Below are 16312 nucleotides of genomic sequence, written 5' to 3' on the forward strand. Positions count from 1 at the left end.
GTCATGAAGTTCAAGTGTAATCAGGCTTTGTCTATGGTGAGAATAATCTTTAAAAGCTTGCAAATGAACTATTGCTTACTGTAAAAGCATTAATCGTCTGTTACTTTTAACTGGTTAGAACTATTTTCTGCCAGAGTTTTTTTAGCTGTTAAGTCTTAGTTTGGAGGGGTTTTCTTTGCTTGTTTTTTAATTCCATGTTAATGTTCTGTAGGTCAAAGGTCTTGGGGGGACAGGGGGTTTGGTACTCTAATTTTGCTAACTCAAGTGTATTCTTTTTTTGTGTTGCTTCATGAGAACTGATGGTACAGCCCTCACTCAAAAAGTATGAAGCGTTATCTAGTTGTGTTAAGAACCATCAGGATTTTTTAGGTCTGTCTCACTGGCAGGAAGATTGTGGCCCCTGTTTGTCCTTTCCTTGAGAGCAGCAAGAACTTGCCAATCGTGCTGGGTTGGATGGATTCAGGTAGCAATTTTTGAGGCATTCAAGACTTTGAATGAACGTGTGTGTTTGAAATACCTGTATGACACTGTAAAATCTTTAGCAACATTGAGAACGGAGAGCAGTTCTGTTCTTCTTCAGTTGCAGTCTGTATCACAGTCTTCTGTGAATATTTCCATTAAAGATGAGGGCATAAACTTCCTACTCTGTTTAGGAAAAGATGGTGTAAGTAGTAAGGTATTTTAGACCAGTGTGTGTTAGCTTGAGAAAGATGTTCTCCAGTAGTAAGTAATGAAAAAGTGGATTTGTTTGAAACAAAAATACTATTTATATAGATTAAGATGTCTGCAAAGCAGAGAGACTTTGTACACAAATAATGTCTGGTCTTGTATTTCTCTTTCTTCCAGCTGAAGTGATTTTTCTTCTCAGATGGGCTCTCTGTGACATGAGCAAAAAGACTAATTGAACTCTCTGTTTTTTCCATCTGCTGCTGGGAAACAAAACAACAAAAATTCTAAAATAGGCATTTCAACAAACTAGAGCTATTCTTGTGGTGAACTGAATGACTTTTTTTTGTAAGGAATATATATTGATGCATATTTTTACTACTTTAGTGATTCACATTAGCACAAAAACTAGTTGCAATTTGGGGGATACTTTCTTGCACTTCGGGGATTCAGGAGATAAATGATTCAATGATTTTGTCACTCTTCATGAAATTATTTACTCCCACTGCTCACTAGAGGGTAGGCTTGGGATTATAATAAGAGTGTTTTACAGTGATACTGCAATAGATGCACTGCCCATACCAGGTAGAAAAAGAAAAGGGAATATTACAGAGTTACACTAATTTCTAACATCCATAAATACGAAACTGTATTTTTCATTATAGACTTTTTTCTGATAGAAGTGGAAAGCATTTTGAATGTGTTGTTTCTTTGCTCTGTTTTGGACTAGTAGACTTAAGGCTTCCACTGAAAGCTTTTAGCATATCAGTATATTGTGGATACACAAAGCAATATGTTGGGTTATGTGTTCTCTGATATTTTGTTTAAGTAACAGAATAGCAAAATGAAGGGAATCCTAGATTGCTTTGGTTTATTTAGTAATAGTATCCTGTACATGTAAAGAAGAGAACTTGGAGAACAAGAGTGTATTTATAGAATTCTGTGAACTCTTCTGGCTAAAAAAAACAAATGTTCTAACCTTGTCTGTAGGAGTAAATCTTGTGGGTAATCAGAGTTTTCAGTGGTTTTAATTGTGCTTGAGAAAAACTTTTATATGCAGTAATAGTTGTGTGCATGTACTTAATTCACTATTAGCATACTTGCAGATAGATGCTTGTAGGATATTTATGTGGTCAAATTAATTTCCCCTCTGAGCAGCACTCATGATTGTTTTGTTTTGGTTTTGTTTTTTGTCAGCTTAGGAAAATATTGTGTGTATGTAACATACTGAAATGTAGATTCTGCAATAAGATTCAAACTCGTTTTTGAGACTGTTATTTTTCTGTTGTGTTGAACCATAATGAAGATTCTGTTTGTTCTGCTTTGGCTGTAAATCTCAGAAATACTGAATCGACATTCTCTGTTTCTTTCTGTTGCTTTTTCACTTGTAACATGTTGAACTTAAAAGGGTGTCTCTTAGACTCTGTGATAGAAATGCTTTTTAAAAATTCCAGTCTGTTAGTTCACTTGTACAATTTGGGATACCATAACTAATGAGGTTTACAGAGAGGACAGTTTATCTTCTTATCCGTTTGTGTTTAATCTGTCATTGTTGTGGTACTGAAGTGCTGGACCATAATTTCATTTGTGTATGTGGTTTATTCATTTTCTCTCTTTTGGGAAATTCAAACACATTTATTTATTTGTTTATTTGCTGTGTTCTGAAACTGTAGTGAAAGCAGTGTTGAGAAGATGGCATTGGTGTTGGCCGAGGAAATGGTTGATATTGCAGTGATTCCTGTTACAGAATTATCTGCATAGTGTATTGAAGACCATGTCTTGACCTTGAGAAAGTTCTTACTTCACTTGCATGTGGGCTAGAGGAGAGAGTTCCATGCTGCAATATTGTTATGTTGCAAAGCAAAGAGCAGTCTGTTCGCATAATATTGTCTTTTTTGCTTAGGCTGTCATATCTGTTCTTCCTGTGGTGGCATGCAATTGTTATCTAAGCCAGGAAAGAATAAAGAGAATTTTCTTGCAGCTCAGAATAGGAGAATAATAGTAATAGCAATTTTACTACTTGTCCTGAAGTTGCTCACAGATTCTACATTGTATCTTCAGTTGAGGCTCTCTCATCCCTTTTAAAAGTAAAAAGCGTCCACTGATTTTAAAGAAATAAATCACTTCTAATGAAACAGGCAGAAAATTATAGTGTAGAGTGTAAAATAAGCTTACTTTTCCTCTTTCACTAAATGATCTGATCTAATCTAATCAATTGGTTTATTACTGCTTGCTTTCTACGCAGTCTGTCTGGTTGCAGTATATAGACAGTAAAATACAGAAACAGTATTTAAAATTTTCATAGTATGTTTTTTCTAATGTTTGTATGACTGTAAACCAGGAAAATCTTGGGAAGTTTGTTGTTTACTTAATAATAAAGAATATTTTAGAGCTGTGTACGCAAAAGAGGTAGCAGATTCTGACAAGTGTAAGTTATACGTAATTTTAGGACTTTAGTAAAAGATTTTCTATAGAGATGAAATATTCAACCTTGCCTTTTAAAGGCAGTACGGCTCTACACGTGTGTTCAGTTTGCACTATTGAATTCTATGATTTGTTCTCCTCCAGCATCTACTGTTGTGTTATGGCTGTCGTATGATCCTATACCAGTTATGCTCTGACTCTTCCTTAATGATTCTTGTGTCTTTTCTGTGTTTGTCTAACCTGCTAGTTTTCCTTTGTGTTTAGGGTTCATAGCCATGTTTCTCTGCTGGTCTTGCTTGGTAGTATGCTTTCCTTTTTTTGTGTGAGTTGCTGATTGTAGTAGCTTTCCATTTTACTATAGTATTCAAGACCAGTGTGAGGCTTTTCTACATAACAGGTATGCGTGCTGTATGTGGGACTCTTTAAGGTATTTTGCTTGAGGACATGTGGCTGAAAGAACCTTTTCGAAAACGCAAACTTCAGACACTTGATAGTTAAATACGCTATATAGACTTTGAAATGCTGAGGATGTATGTGTATATGTTGTGTTTGTTTTTTTTCTTTTAGACTTTGACTTCAGTGTGCCAGGGTCAATGAAACTTCACAATCTTATATCTAAACTGAAGAAATGGATCAAAATTCTGGAGGCAAAAACTAAACAGCTTCCAAAGTTCTTCCTCATAGAGGAGAAGTGCCGCTTTCTAAGTAATTTTTCAGCTCAAACTGCAGAAGTAGAGATACCTGGAGAATTCCTTATGCCAAAGCCAACACATTATTACATCAAGATAGCAAGGTAACCTAAAAATACCCTTTGGTAGTTGTAATTCTGAAAATGGAGAAGAAAATTAAAACCTCCTCCATCTGTCCACTCTGCAGAAGTAGATGTTATGTACATTTCATATATTTAAATGATATATATAGAGTCATACTTTGGTATAACACCTTTATTTTTTTATTGTATCCTCCTTCGGTAATTTTACATTGCCTCACTAAGCAACTGTACTGTTAGATGAAGAGTATATTTTGTTTTCTTTTACGCTGATAAAAGTTGAGATCGGTTCTTCTGTTGTAGTCAATAGAGGTACTGTTCTTCAAAATAGTGATAAAGGTCTGATCTAAGGATTAATTTTGCTTAAGAACTGTATTTTCTTAAAAACAAACAAACAAAATCAAACAGGAGAGCTTTTTGACTACAAAATAGGAACCATGGACTAGCTGGATAATAGATTTGTACCTTGTAATATAGTTGCACTGCCTTATTTCTTTGGTGGCTTTTGGTGGTTTTGTTTTGTTTGTTTGTTTTTTTGGGTTTTTTGTTTTGTTTTTGTTTTTTTTTTTTCTTTTGTAAATCCTGATTTAATATCAGAGGAGATTAGCTCAGGTGCTTTAATATCCCTTTCTTCCTGATAGGTTTATGCCCAGAGTGGAGATAGTTCAGAAACACAATACTGCAGCTAGAAGACTCTATATCCGAGGCCATAATGGAAAGATTTACCCATACCTGGTAATGAATGATGCTTGCTTGACAGAGTCTCGTAGAGAAGAGCGGGTATTACAACTTCTTCGCCTTTTGAACCCCTGCTTAGAGAAAAGGAAGGAAACCACAAAAAGACATTTGTTTTTTACAGGTACTGAAAAGAGAGATTTTATATTATTTTTAAATATGTGTTATACTCAAAGATTATAATTGCTAAAGTTTTGACAGCTACTAATCACTGATACTGAAGTTTTTGAATATTCAGAAGGTAAATTCACATCTGTCTAGGTGATTAGTCTTTTCTGGCATTATAGCACCCCTCTGAAGAAGTAAGGTTGATTGCATGTGATGTAGGGTGTTTTAGAAGAACTTACATGCATCATTTATGGTATAAAATTCAGTTGTGAATAACATATATAAGGCAGAGGCATGACCGTTGGCTCTGTTGCTATGGAAATGGATACATGTACACATGTACTTCAGAACAAGCATTTAGAGACAGTTGGGGAGGGACAGAACGGAACTTTTTCTCCCCATGTTGCAATATATGAATATATTGAATTTTTTACCTCTTCCACATAACACGGAAGAAGACCTTTTTTTTTTTTTTTTTTTTTTAGAGCTTTGAATTTGATATATATTTTCTGAATTCTCTGATATGAGAACATATCTTCGTAATTTTTGAAGTAACTTTATATAACCATGGTGATGTTTTCAGGAATATATACTGACTGCTTAGTTGTTGCCAAATAGAATCCATTCATAATCTAGGTATTGGATGCAGGACTTCTGTTGAGCGTACTTCTGTGATTCTATAAAAGGTTACTTGGTTTGGAGAGTGCACTTTGTCAACAGCAGGATCTAGCAATGCTTAAACATTACAGAATTAACAAACATAATGGAAAGGAGGCCTTAATGAGGAGAGTTAAGGGGGGGTTCCAGTATGATTTATGTGTATAAATTGCCAAAATACTCACTTAATAAAAAGGTCACATATTTAGGCATTTCAAAACAGAAACAGTGAATGAAGGCTGAACACACAGTCTTAATTCTTTCTCTTTCCTCGTGCATTTGGCTTTTTCACGTGTTGATTATAAGTAATTCATTCATGGAATGAGAAACACAGAATATCAGTCTCTCCTGGCAACATATTTGATCTGCTTGTGATTCAAATACTAATGTAAATGCTTTAGAAAAACTCTTGCGTTTTCCAGATACTAAGGCTGTTGGCAAGTTCCAGCTTACAGCTGTATAGCTACTTCATATTAATGTTAAATACTTTTCATTTCAGAAGGTCAATGCATCACTTACTAACGTCATATAAATGAGTTCTGTACATTGCATTAGTCAGTTCTAATAATCCTTGGTTGGTGAGCAGGAAATATATTCTGGATAAGGCAAACTTTAATCAAAGACACTAAGACAAAGCTGCTACTTTGCTGTTGTCCTTTTAAAAAGTGCTGAGATCTGATTTTTAAAAAGCGTGGTCTTATCAGTCCTCCTTTTTGGGCTAATAGTATCTGTTGACATGAAGTTGCTGTCATGAGCTCGGGGTAGCCAGATGATGCAAGTTGCACTTAGAGAGCTAGGAATGCATATTTGAGTTCTAACTTTAAAAAGACCAAAATGTACAAGCCAAAGAATTTGATATAACAAAGGGTAAATATAGTATCTCTACATATGTGAAGACAATTTTGCATCACTCTGAGGCCAACATAACGGAAATGCAGTAGATAAAGCCTTGAAAGAGATGATAAACAAGGCCACTGACACAGAAATATATTCTCTGTATAATATGATTAGTAAAGTAACATGTTTTCCTTCAAAGAGCTGTTTTTAAACTACAGTGGTTTTGGAAATAATTCTGTACCTTCTGGTTTGATGCTATTTGAAAAAACCTAAAGAACATTCATTTCTCTGCTGCCAGAGATTAATGGAAGCAGACCAGAAGAAATAGCTTATTAACACCCCTTCTGCAGAATGCATTTTCTTCTTTAAGATTGAAGAAATTACATGAAACAATTTAAATGCATTTAAATAACTTTTCCCTATATTTCTGAGGTTATTATAGTGTCTGAGGGAAATAATGAGGGAACAGTTTTGGTGGTAACTGGAGGTTGCTGTCAGACAGTACAAACAGTGTCACTGGAAAAGCTAGCTATGGAAGAGGCCTTGTCTGTCTTGATGTAGGTGGGGATACACATAAGACTCAGTAGGATGATACGTCTGTTGAGCACTATGAAACTGCAAATAGGGTTTTTGCAAGTTTACTGTTCATCAAGGAAAAGCTCAGTGGCTTAAGTTTTCGTGTTATTGCATATTTTGCTGCATCTTCCCTATGTTATTTTCAGATAGCGTCATTTAAACCCCTATTCCTCAACTATGTTCAGATTTTTTTCCTCCGGTTTTTCTGAATCACTTTAAATGCCCTATTGAGTTTAGTAGTTTTGTTCTTCAGAGTAATTTTTATTGACATAATGCCAGTGTCATGTAATCAGATATTATGAGCCCATTTGCATCTGAAAAAAGTATTACCCTCTTTTCTGCAAGTAAAGTATGAAAAATAACGAGTGCTCAATTTTTTTTGCTAATATAGTTGATGTTTCTGTTAAGATAAAATCTGCTATCATAGTTTCTTTTTAACTGAGCTTGTGAATTAGTATCAGTGTAGTAATAAAAATTTTCTCTTGATACACTTCAGTTGATTATGACAGTTGTGTTTTAAGGGCTGATACTTGCATGCTAATTCTTCTCTTAATATTTGGGTTATGGATTAACTGTTTCATTTTTGTTTTGCTTTCTCTGCCCCCCCGCCCCTCCCCGCCCCCATCCTCTCTCACCCTTCTCCTAGTCCCCCGTGTTGTAGCGGTTTCTCCACAGATGCGTTTGGTTGAAGACAATCCCTCTTCTCTTTCCCTGGTGGAGATCTACAAGCAGCGCTGTGCCAAGAAAGGCATTGAGCATGACAACCCTATTTCTCGTTACTATGACAGACTGGCAACGGTCCAAGCACGGGGGACCCAAGCTAGCCATCAGGTATTAGAATATATAATGAATTCTAATCAAGGGCTTTTCTTGAGAACTCTACTGTGTCCAATCCCCCCCCCCCCCCGCCCCGACTCTTCACCTCTCATTAGATGTGAAACAGATATATTTTGCAGAGGTGGTGTTTTGATTTTGAGGGTTTATTTTGTTTTTGCTTAATGTATTCTTGGGAACTCTTATATCTCTTTGGTATTTTAGATTATCTTGGAAAGCTTCAAAAAAGCTGTATTGGTTTTACTCTAGGTTGTTTTGAGTAACTGCAGCTGAAAACAGACGAGGTGTTGATTGCTTTTTTGGCCCTTTTGTATAGTGCTTTGAAACTAATTAATTGATAGCATGGGAAGTGGCATTCCTAATTTACATAAGCAGTTACAGCATGGTATGTGATGCAGCCATCCTCATGTTCTTCTAATGTATCTCCTAAAATTGCCAGTGGATTAATTTCATCTAATTCGAATAGAAACAGTTGAGTTTCTCACCCTAATAAATGATAGTACTCAGAAAGAACAAAGCTCCCTCTCTCTGTAACCTCCATCAAAAATCCAATTTTGATAAATAAGATTATTTTATGTTTCTTATCTTAAGGTTAATGCAAATTCTTATGTAAAATGCCAGTCCCATTTCAAATATAGCTATTAGAAAATCAACGGTATACATCTATCACAGACATAATTTAGAAAAACTATCTTTTCAGGCTTTCTTTGTTACAAAATAAAATGAAGTGTTACGTAACATCTGTTTCTATTTTGGGAATTTTTCCTTCAGGTTATGAAACTCTTTAACAGCCATTTAATTGGAGTCAGTATGACTATCATGCTTTCTGGTGTAATAGAACAGATCCTAACTTTATTTCTTTTTCTAATTAATTAGGCTAGTATATGCTACAGTAATTAAATATTTTGGTAGCTTGCAAATGTTTACATCTAGGGAAAAAAACACTGCACAGTGTTCACTTACAGAAGCAGTTGAATACAGCTCTCAGCTTTTATCTTTTTGTATTTTTGAGGTAATTTTGCTGTAATAATACATGTAACAAATTACTTTACCCAGGGTCTTTCCCTATCTTATGTAATAAAAATCCTTCACCTTTTATCCTGTATATGAAGAACTCATGCAGAGAGGCATCTTTAGGTTGCATGCTTTGTAGGTCCTATGTATAATTTCAAATCTTGCAATTATGCTTAAAATGAAGGATTTTATTTTGTTGCTGCAAAATGCATATGCAGCTTGCACTGAAGCTAGAAAATAGTGAAGTATGTATGTTCTGTTAGTTTCCCATAAGGAAGTGCAGCATCGTGAGTTGAATGTCTCTTTAGCTCACTTCCAATTTTCTTGAAGGTCTTGAATAGAAGATACTTCACATCAGGTTATGTAACTGCAGCCTCAGGTTTTCTGACATGCCTGGTTGCAGTCCTCATGCTTATATAGTTCTATTAAAAATTTAGTCTTTTCAGATAAAGAATATTTTCTTGCTATGCAGAGAATGGGCTAACAAAATATTATGTGTGTTTTGACAAAGAAGTCAGGAAATGGCGTTGGATTGAAAGCGTCCAAGTTCAGGATGTTTTTCCTGAAATGGGATACAGCAGTGGAGAGAAGTTCGGTAGTTGCTTTTGGCATATTTGTCGGTTGCTAAGAAGTGTATTAAAAATGATCTCTTTCAACTAATATTTTTCATACGTAGGTTCTCAGAGATATACTTAAAGAAGTACAGAGTAACATGGTGCCACGCAGTATGCTTAAGGAGTGGGCTTTACATACATTCCCCAATGCTACGGATTACTGGACATTTCGAAAGATGTTCACTATTCAGTTAGCCTTAATTGGCTTTGCAGAATTCATCTTTCATTTAAATAGACTCAACCCCGAAATGCTGCAGATTGCCCAGGTATGCTTTAGTTTGCTCCAGATGCATGCTGTCATCTTTCATCAAATGGAAATTTGGACTGTACTTTTGAAATGAGTCAAAACGGTAATTCAACATATATAATTAACAGTGCATTTCAGTAGGCTTTTCATTTATATGTGATTGCACATCATGTAGATAGTAATTTAAACTGCAGTCCCTGTGGACATCAACTCTACCTTCTGTGGTGAGAATTTAGAACTTTGTCTGTAACATTGTTCTTAGATATTGGAACTGTTCATGTAAATGACTGATAAGTCTCTCTTTTTAGTCCTCCTTCAAATATATTGCTTTGAATATACCTCTATGTCAAACAGATTTATAAAAAGAAATTTAGAGCTCCATTTTCTTAAAGGGGAATACCCTTTTTCAAATATTATTCTCTTTTCAGCATTGCTATCATGTCAAGCTACAACTCCTATTAATAGTGATTTTTCTGTTTTAACCCAACATTTAAAATGAGGCTTGCTACCTTAGAAGAGCAAAGGTGGTATATCTTAAAGTCTTAATGCCATTTTAATGCATGGAAGGCTATACTCTGTATGGCAATTAAGATTCTTTAATCCCTCTAGATAAGCATTCTGATGCTTGCCCAGAGTGAACAATGCATAGAGAATGCTTACCGAGCGGTGGGATGCATAGAGAACAGAGATCTATCTATCTGTATGACTCCTATAGACCATGCTACAGAAGAATCTATTCCTTAAGTTTGATATTACAATAATGTGTATTTAGTAAGGGGGTTTGGACACACATTTTGAGAGAAATACATACCTGACTTTGTGCATGCCTTTAACTTTTTTTTTCTCAAGAACTGTTTGACTGAAAGAGTGAAAAGCTACTGGAGTATTATTGGTACTCTGACTATTAACAGTAAACAAAAATCCAACTTCTTTTGGTTTCATCAGTGAAAATCTGTTCCTTTAATTGCTTTTGTCCATCTTGCTTTTACATCCAGGATACTGGCAAGCTAAATGTAGCTTACTTTCGCTTTGACATTAATGATGCTACTGGAGATTTGGATGCCAATCGTCCAGTTCCATTCCGGCTTACACCAAACATTTCTGAATTTCTTACCACCATTGGGGTGTCTGGTCCACTGACTGCATCTATGATTGCAGTAGCTCGCTGCTTTGCACAGCCAAACTTTAAGGTTTGTATAGCTTTTGAAAGGTTGATGTTGTATTTGGCAATTTTTAAAATAAACAGCACTTTCTTGGTTAAGGTAGAAACTGAACAGTCCTTATTTGTTTTTAAATCTTACCCTAAGGTCATCACAAAGGCCAGCTGAAATGTTTGCAGTTTGCCTTTTTGGAAAGAATAGGAGGAAGATAGGTGTAATTCTATCCTTAATTTAATTTTTTGTCCAGACATGTTAATTCAGGCTGATTGTTTCAGTGCTCTAGCCTCATAAATCTCTACAAATTCTGGCTGTGGTAAATAGTAAAATGACAAATGCAACATCATTTAGAATCTTCATAATAATCTGTGAATAGAAATGTGTCTTGGCCCTTTGTTAGTGGAACAGAATGCTAAAGATATACTATTACTTTGATGGATTCTAGCTCTTAGCAGGGTGTAGTTTTCTAAAGAAATTGTCTAACTTCCTTTTAAATTCTAATGCTTTCCAAAAATGAGGCATCTTTCACTTAGGCAAGCAATTTGCACCAGAAAGACATTGCACAGAACGTACTGTAGCTATGGTGTGAGCTAGTTACTTTTTAAAAGATGGAAAATTATCCTCAAGTGATTTTTCCTTTATCTATAGTACAGAAAGCTGTGTTAGAATATTTTTTTAATAATTCATCATCTTACCTTACAAAGCAATGTCTATATGTGCAAACGAATTTGCAGACTTACCCTGTAATTTCAACATCTGAATGATGTATGGCCATTTAGACTTGCCACATCGATTTGGTGCGGACCTACCTTGAGTACTGTGTGCAGTTTTGGGCGCCTCAGTATAAGAAGGACATCAAACTATTAGAGTGTGTGCAGAGGAGGGCAACCAAGATAGTGAAAGGTCTTGAGGGCAAGACTCAGGAGAAGTGGCTGAGGTCACTTGGTTTGTTCAGCTTAGGGAAGAGGAGACTGAGGGGTGAGGTCATCGCAGTCCACAACTTCCTCAAAGGGGGCAGCGGAGGGAGAGGTGCTGATTTCTTCTCTGGTGACCAGCGATAGGACACGAGAAAATGGAATGAAGCTGTGTCAGGGGAAGTTCAGACTGGACATTATGAAAAGGTTCTTCACTGAGAGGGTGGTCGGTCACTGGAACAGGCTCCCCAGGGAAGTGGTCACGGCACCAAGCCTGTCAGAGTTCAAGGAGCATCTGGACAACGCTCTTAGTCATACGGTTTAGTTTTAGGTAGTCCTGTGAGGAGCAAGGAGTTGGACTTGATGGTCCTTATTGGGTCCCTTCCAACATGATGTATTCTGTGATTCTATAATTTCTTGAAGATCAGACCACAGGTGCCCATTTATTCTTTTTGGAGCAATGGGTGCCCAGTTCAGTTCAGGCATGTGGCAATTACAGCTTTAGATTATTTGTCTTTTGGACTTCAGAGGAATGCTTTTAACATTTTCTGCATTTATCTTTTTTACAAATGTCCATGAAATATATTTAACCTGTGTTTGTATATGTTGGCCTAATACCTATGGGTGCTGTAAAATGTTTTATTTGTTATGTGCAAACAGTGAATTTGACTCAGACTGCATACCTAAAAGCTTGTTTTAGAAGCTCAAGACAGTTGGAGTTGGCAGATTAATGTTAGTAACTCAACTCAGTGATGAGAAAAAACAGGAAACTATTTGTTGCAGACATTTTTTTTTTTTCCATCCAAGGATACAACTGGCCTATATATACATAAGTATATACATACATATATATATATATAATACACATATGTATGTATGTTGCAGTCAGCATTCTTTCCCTGTTTGACAGAAAACAGTATTCCCTGAGAGCATAATCATTGTGCAAAAAAACCCCCAGCTTTGCAAAGCACTCTTGATCTTTGAACGAGACTTCTGTGTATGTAGCATGTGTGTGGGAAAAGTCATAAATTTAGTGGAGTCATTTAAAAATAGAATACACATGACTATTTGTGTTTGAAGATCTTAATATATGTTGTAGTTTATGTGATTTTTCCTTTCTGTAGGAGTCATTGTATTGTGTTTTCATAATGAAAGCTTTTTATGAAAAGAAACACCTTGAGAGGAAATAGTAAAGACAGCTGGAAGCCACACTCATCTTGAAAAGACTGAGATTGCAATGAGGGACCAAAAGTGTTAAAATGCCGTTGACTAAAATCTAATAACAGTTCTATAATCCCTGATGGTTCTTTGGATTAAATATAATAGTCTGACTTTTCTCCTTCATATAGGTTGATGGCATCCTAAAAACTGTGCTACGGGATGAAATAATTGCATGGCACAAAAAAACACAAGAGGATACTTCCTCTCCACTCTCAGCAGCTGGGCAACCCGAAAATATGGATAGCCAGCAGCTGGTTTCACTAGTTCAAAAAGCTGTTACTGCTATCATGACTCGACTTCATAATCTTGCTCAGTTTGAAGGAGGAGAAAGCAAAGTCAACACTCTGGTAGCAGCTGCAAATAGCTTGGATAATCTCTGTCGTATGGATCCTGCCTGGCATCCCTGGCTGTAACTTGAAATTTTCAATAGCTTTTTTTGCTGCTGTTTGTGGTGTGAGCCATATACTGTGTTAAGAAAATGTGAAAAAAGCTGTCCAGACCATGGCTTACCTGTCACTGCATTTTGTCAGTCTTCATTTTAATCGTGTTTACAGTAATATGACAATTTACTGTTTTTAATTTCATGAAGGGACATTTCCTCCTGTTTAAGAAAGGTTGTTGAATATGCAACAACAGCTTTCACAAGTAGCTTAAAATGAAGAGAGGAAACTTAAATAATGTACAGAAAAATCTTATTTTATGATGTGGACTATAAAATTAGCACTGTTAGACTTAGGGTCTGCCATTCCTAATAACCTGCAGTATATAAATTTTTTTATACAATAGTAATTATTAAAAAAAAAAAAAAAGACAGTATTCCCAGTTACTGAATTTTACTTTGTGGAATTTTACTTAATCACTGTCCCTTCATTATACCAATTTGAAGGCACCAATAAATACTCTTCCTTTAAGTTTGCTTCAAATTTACATGAGCAAAGTTGGTTTGTACAGAGAATTTTGTACCAAATGTATAGAGGCGACTTTTTGTTAGGCACTGAGGAAATGATGATCAAATTGTGCTAGCTTTTCTTGGAGCACAAGCTATGTACAGTAAAAGTGTAAACCATTTAGAATATTTGGTTTAGTTGTGGACGGTGTTTGGGGGAGGGGAAGTTTATAAAAAGGATGGAAAAAGTCATCCTTTGATACATGTGTTTGGCTGTAATAGATAAAAAAAGTAAAATCTTATAAAGTTCTCTTTTTTTAATGTTTAGAATTAAAATAGCTTCTTTAGAATGAATCTGTTTCTTTGTAATTTAAGAAAAGATCAGTTTAATGTTTCACTTGTCTTTCTGTTATGTTAGCATTTTTATAAAACTTTGGTGTTGAGAATGTTAAATTTGTACAGAGTGATTTTTTCAAAATAAATATTTTGTAAAACTCTCTATGGTATTCATTTTATTTAGAATATTTTTAATATTATACTATGGACTAAATAGAAAAGACCCCAAAGCAGGTGTAATCTTTAATAAACGAAAACAGCCTGTATGTTAAAGGGTGATGACTGTATTAATGAGACATGGATGTGATGTTCTCATGTGTGGTATTGAATTTGTTTACAGAAGAGCTGCAAATAGGAACTATGTATATGACAAGAATTCCTTCATTTAATATACAGTCTTTCTTCCTAGCCAGTCAATTAATGTGTTAACCATCTGTTTTCTAAAAGTCTTTCTTTAAACAGAAGAGTCGTATTTCATGTCTACAAGAAATTCAGCTTTTAGTAATTGCTCAGAGGTCAAGATTATATCTGCAGATGGACTCTATTAGGGGATTTCTGCTACTCCCACAGAAACAAAGATGGTCTTGATTGCTAGAGCAAAGGATGGGTTTGTCTTTTTTTCTTTTTTTTTTTTTTTTTAATTATTATTATAAGCAGTCAACAGGTTCTCTACAGATTTCAGGATAACATGAGAGACATAATTGAAGTTAATCACCACCATTCAGTAGTGTACTGTCTGTGAGACAAGGGGAATTTCTAAAAGCCAATCTGATGACTTTTCCTGGGTGGGCGAGCTCACCTGCAAGCTAATAGATGAACAACATCTAACTCATTGGTTACCTGCAGATCAAGGCTTGCAGTAGGTATGGCTGTAGTCAAGTCATTATTTAAAAACAAAGTAACGTGCTTTCCATAGGTCTTTTATAGAGTTGCAAAAAGACCTGTTCTTTCATCTTTGCAGCCGTTAGCAGAACCAGTCAATTGATGTGGACTTGAACATCAGCGTTACGCAGGGGTACATGTCCCTCTCTGCTGTTCATCTTATACGACAGTTCTGCTAACACCGTAAGCAGCACTGAACCTGGGGCAGAGAGAAGCGAGGCTGATGGACAGAAAGTGCTATGTGTGTATATATAAATACACGCACAGACAGAGTTTGCATCTATGACTGTAATATGAACGCAAAATTGTTAAGCTGATTAGTTTAAACCCATTTGAAGGCTGTGTTAAATAGGTTTTTACTGTATGTTTGGCTGGGAGGCATCACTTTGTTGTGTCAGACAGACTTCATGTATCAGTTATTTGCTCAGTCTTAATTACCTTTCAGGTGGGATATTCCAGTGTTGTACTGGGCATGAAGCCTTTGGTGGTTAGTACAGAATATTTTGCTATATGTTAGTTATGCAAAAATGTTACAGTATGTGCCAATGAAACATAGTATATAGGAAAATGTATAGTTTTGCTAGGTTAATTTATGAATTTGTGCCTGTTCATTACTTTTTGACTAGTAACAAGCTCATCTAGTATTAGAAATTAAGATACCTCGTACTGAAACTTAAATGCATTTTTTTCCCTTTGAGATATAACTATAATAGAGCAGAAAAAGTAAAATGCAATTTTGAAAATGGAAATTAAGATATTGACTTGTAAATGAAAAGGAAAGATTTACCCTTAGCTCTCGTAAATGAAATTAAATGTGCAATAAAGAATTTATGGAAAAATGTTTTATTTTTAGAGAAAAAGCCTGGAAAATAAATGAATGTTCCATTTTTGTTCTAAAAAACAACGCAACATTAAGGAACAGCGATAAATTTAGCTTATTCTGTGTAGGAGTTGTAATAATCTAATCCTAGAAGTTTTGGGATAAAAAACAAATTGGAAATACTTGTTTGCTAGCTTAAATTGCAACTGTAATGCATTATATGTTTCTCTGAAATTATTTCACTTAGAGGTTTTCCCATGCAAGTTTCTTTTCAGTTCTTTCCTAGGCGAGATGATCCACAGCTTTTCCTAGCTGAATCATTACTGCCTTTTCCAGTATTTGGTTTGAGGACCTTAGCAAGAGCAAAGCGACTCTCATCAAGCAAGTCATGACTTTCCTAGGTGTCTGCCTACTTCTTCCCTGGGTCCAGAAGAGTCAGTAGCAGATAAGGTCCAGCAGAAACAGGTGGTAAGCATTCAGCCCTCAAAAGTTTGAAAAAGAGTGGTAACCAACTGGTTGACCCTGAACTATAGCCAGGTAAAGCAGGTCAGTTTGTGGACTTGAGATGCAGGTATTTGCATCAAGGGGATCAAGCCTTTCTGCTTAACAGTTCTT

At 35.6% G+C, this 16312-nt stretch overlaps 1 protein-coding gene across 8 annotated transcripts in view; it reads left to right on the forward strand.

The window, feature by feature from the left end:
- The window catches only part of TRRAP (transformation/transcription domain associated protein), a 104203-nt gene extending 90238 nt beyond the window's left edge, over positions 1-13965 (forward strand). For 7 of the 8 annotated variants that reach the window (XM_082312335.1, XM_082312334.1, XM_082312337.1 and 4 more), the window contains 6 exons: positions 3658-3883; positions 4501-4718; positions 7419-7603; positions 9297-9500; positions 10477-10671; positions 12902-13965. In XM_082312335.1, the coding sequence (XP_082168461.1) occupies positions 3658-3883; positions 4501-4718; positions 7419-7603; positions 9297-9500; positions 10477-10671; positions 12902-13186 (1313 nt within the window). In that variant the 3' untranslated portion in view covers positions 13187-13965. The remainder of the gene's footprint in view (positions 1-3657; positions 3884-4500; positions 4719-7418; positions 7604-9296; positions 9501-10476; positions 10672-12901) is intronic. The other variant, XM_082312340.1, reaches the window with a different exon arrangement.
- The last annotated feature ends 2347 nt before the right edge of the window (positions 13966-16312 follow it).

Source organism: Platalea leucorodia (assembly GCF_965183815.1).
Source record: "Platalea leucorodia genome assembly, chromosome: 5".
Classification (NCBI taxonomy): domain Eukaryota; kingdom Metazoa; phylum Chordata; class Aves; order Pelecaniformes; family Threskiornithidae; genus Platalea; species Platalea leucorodia.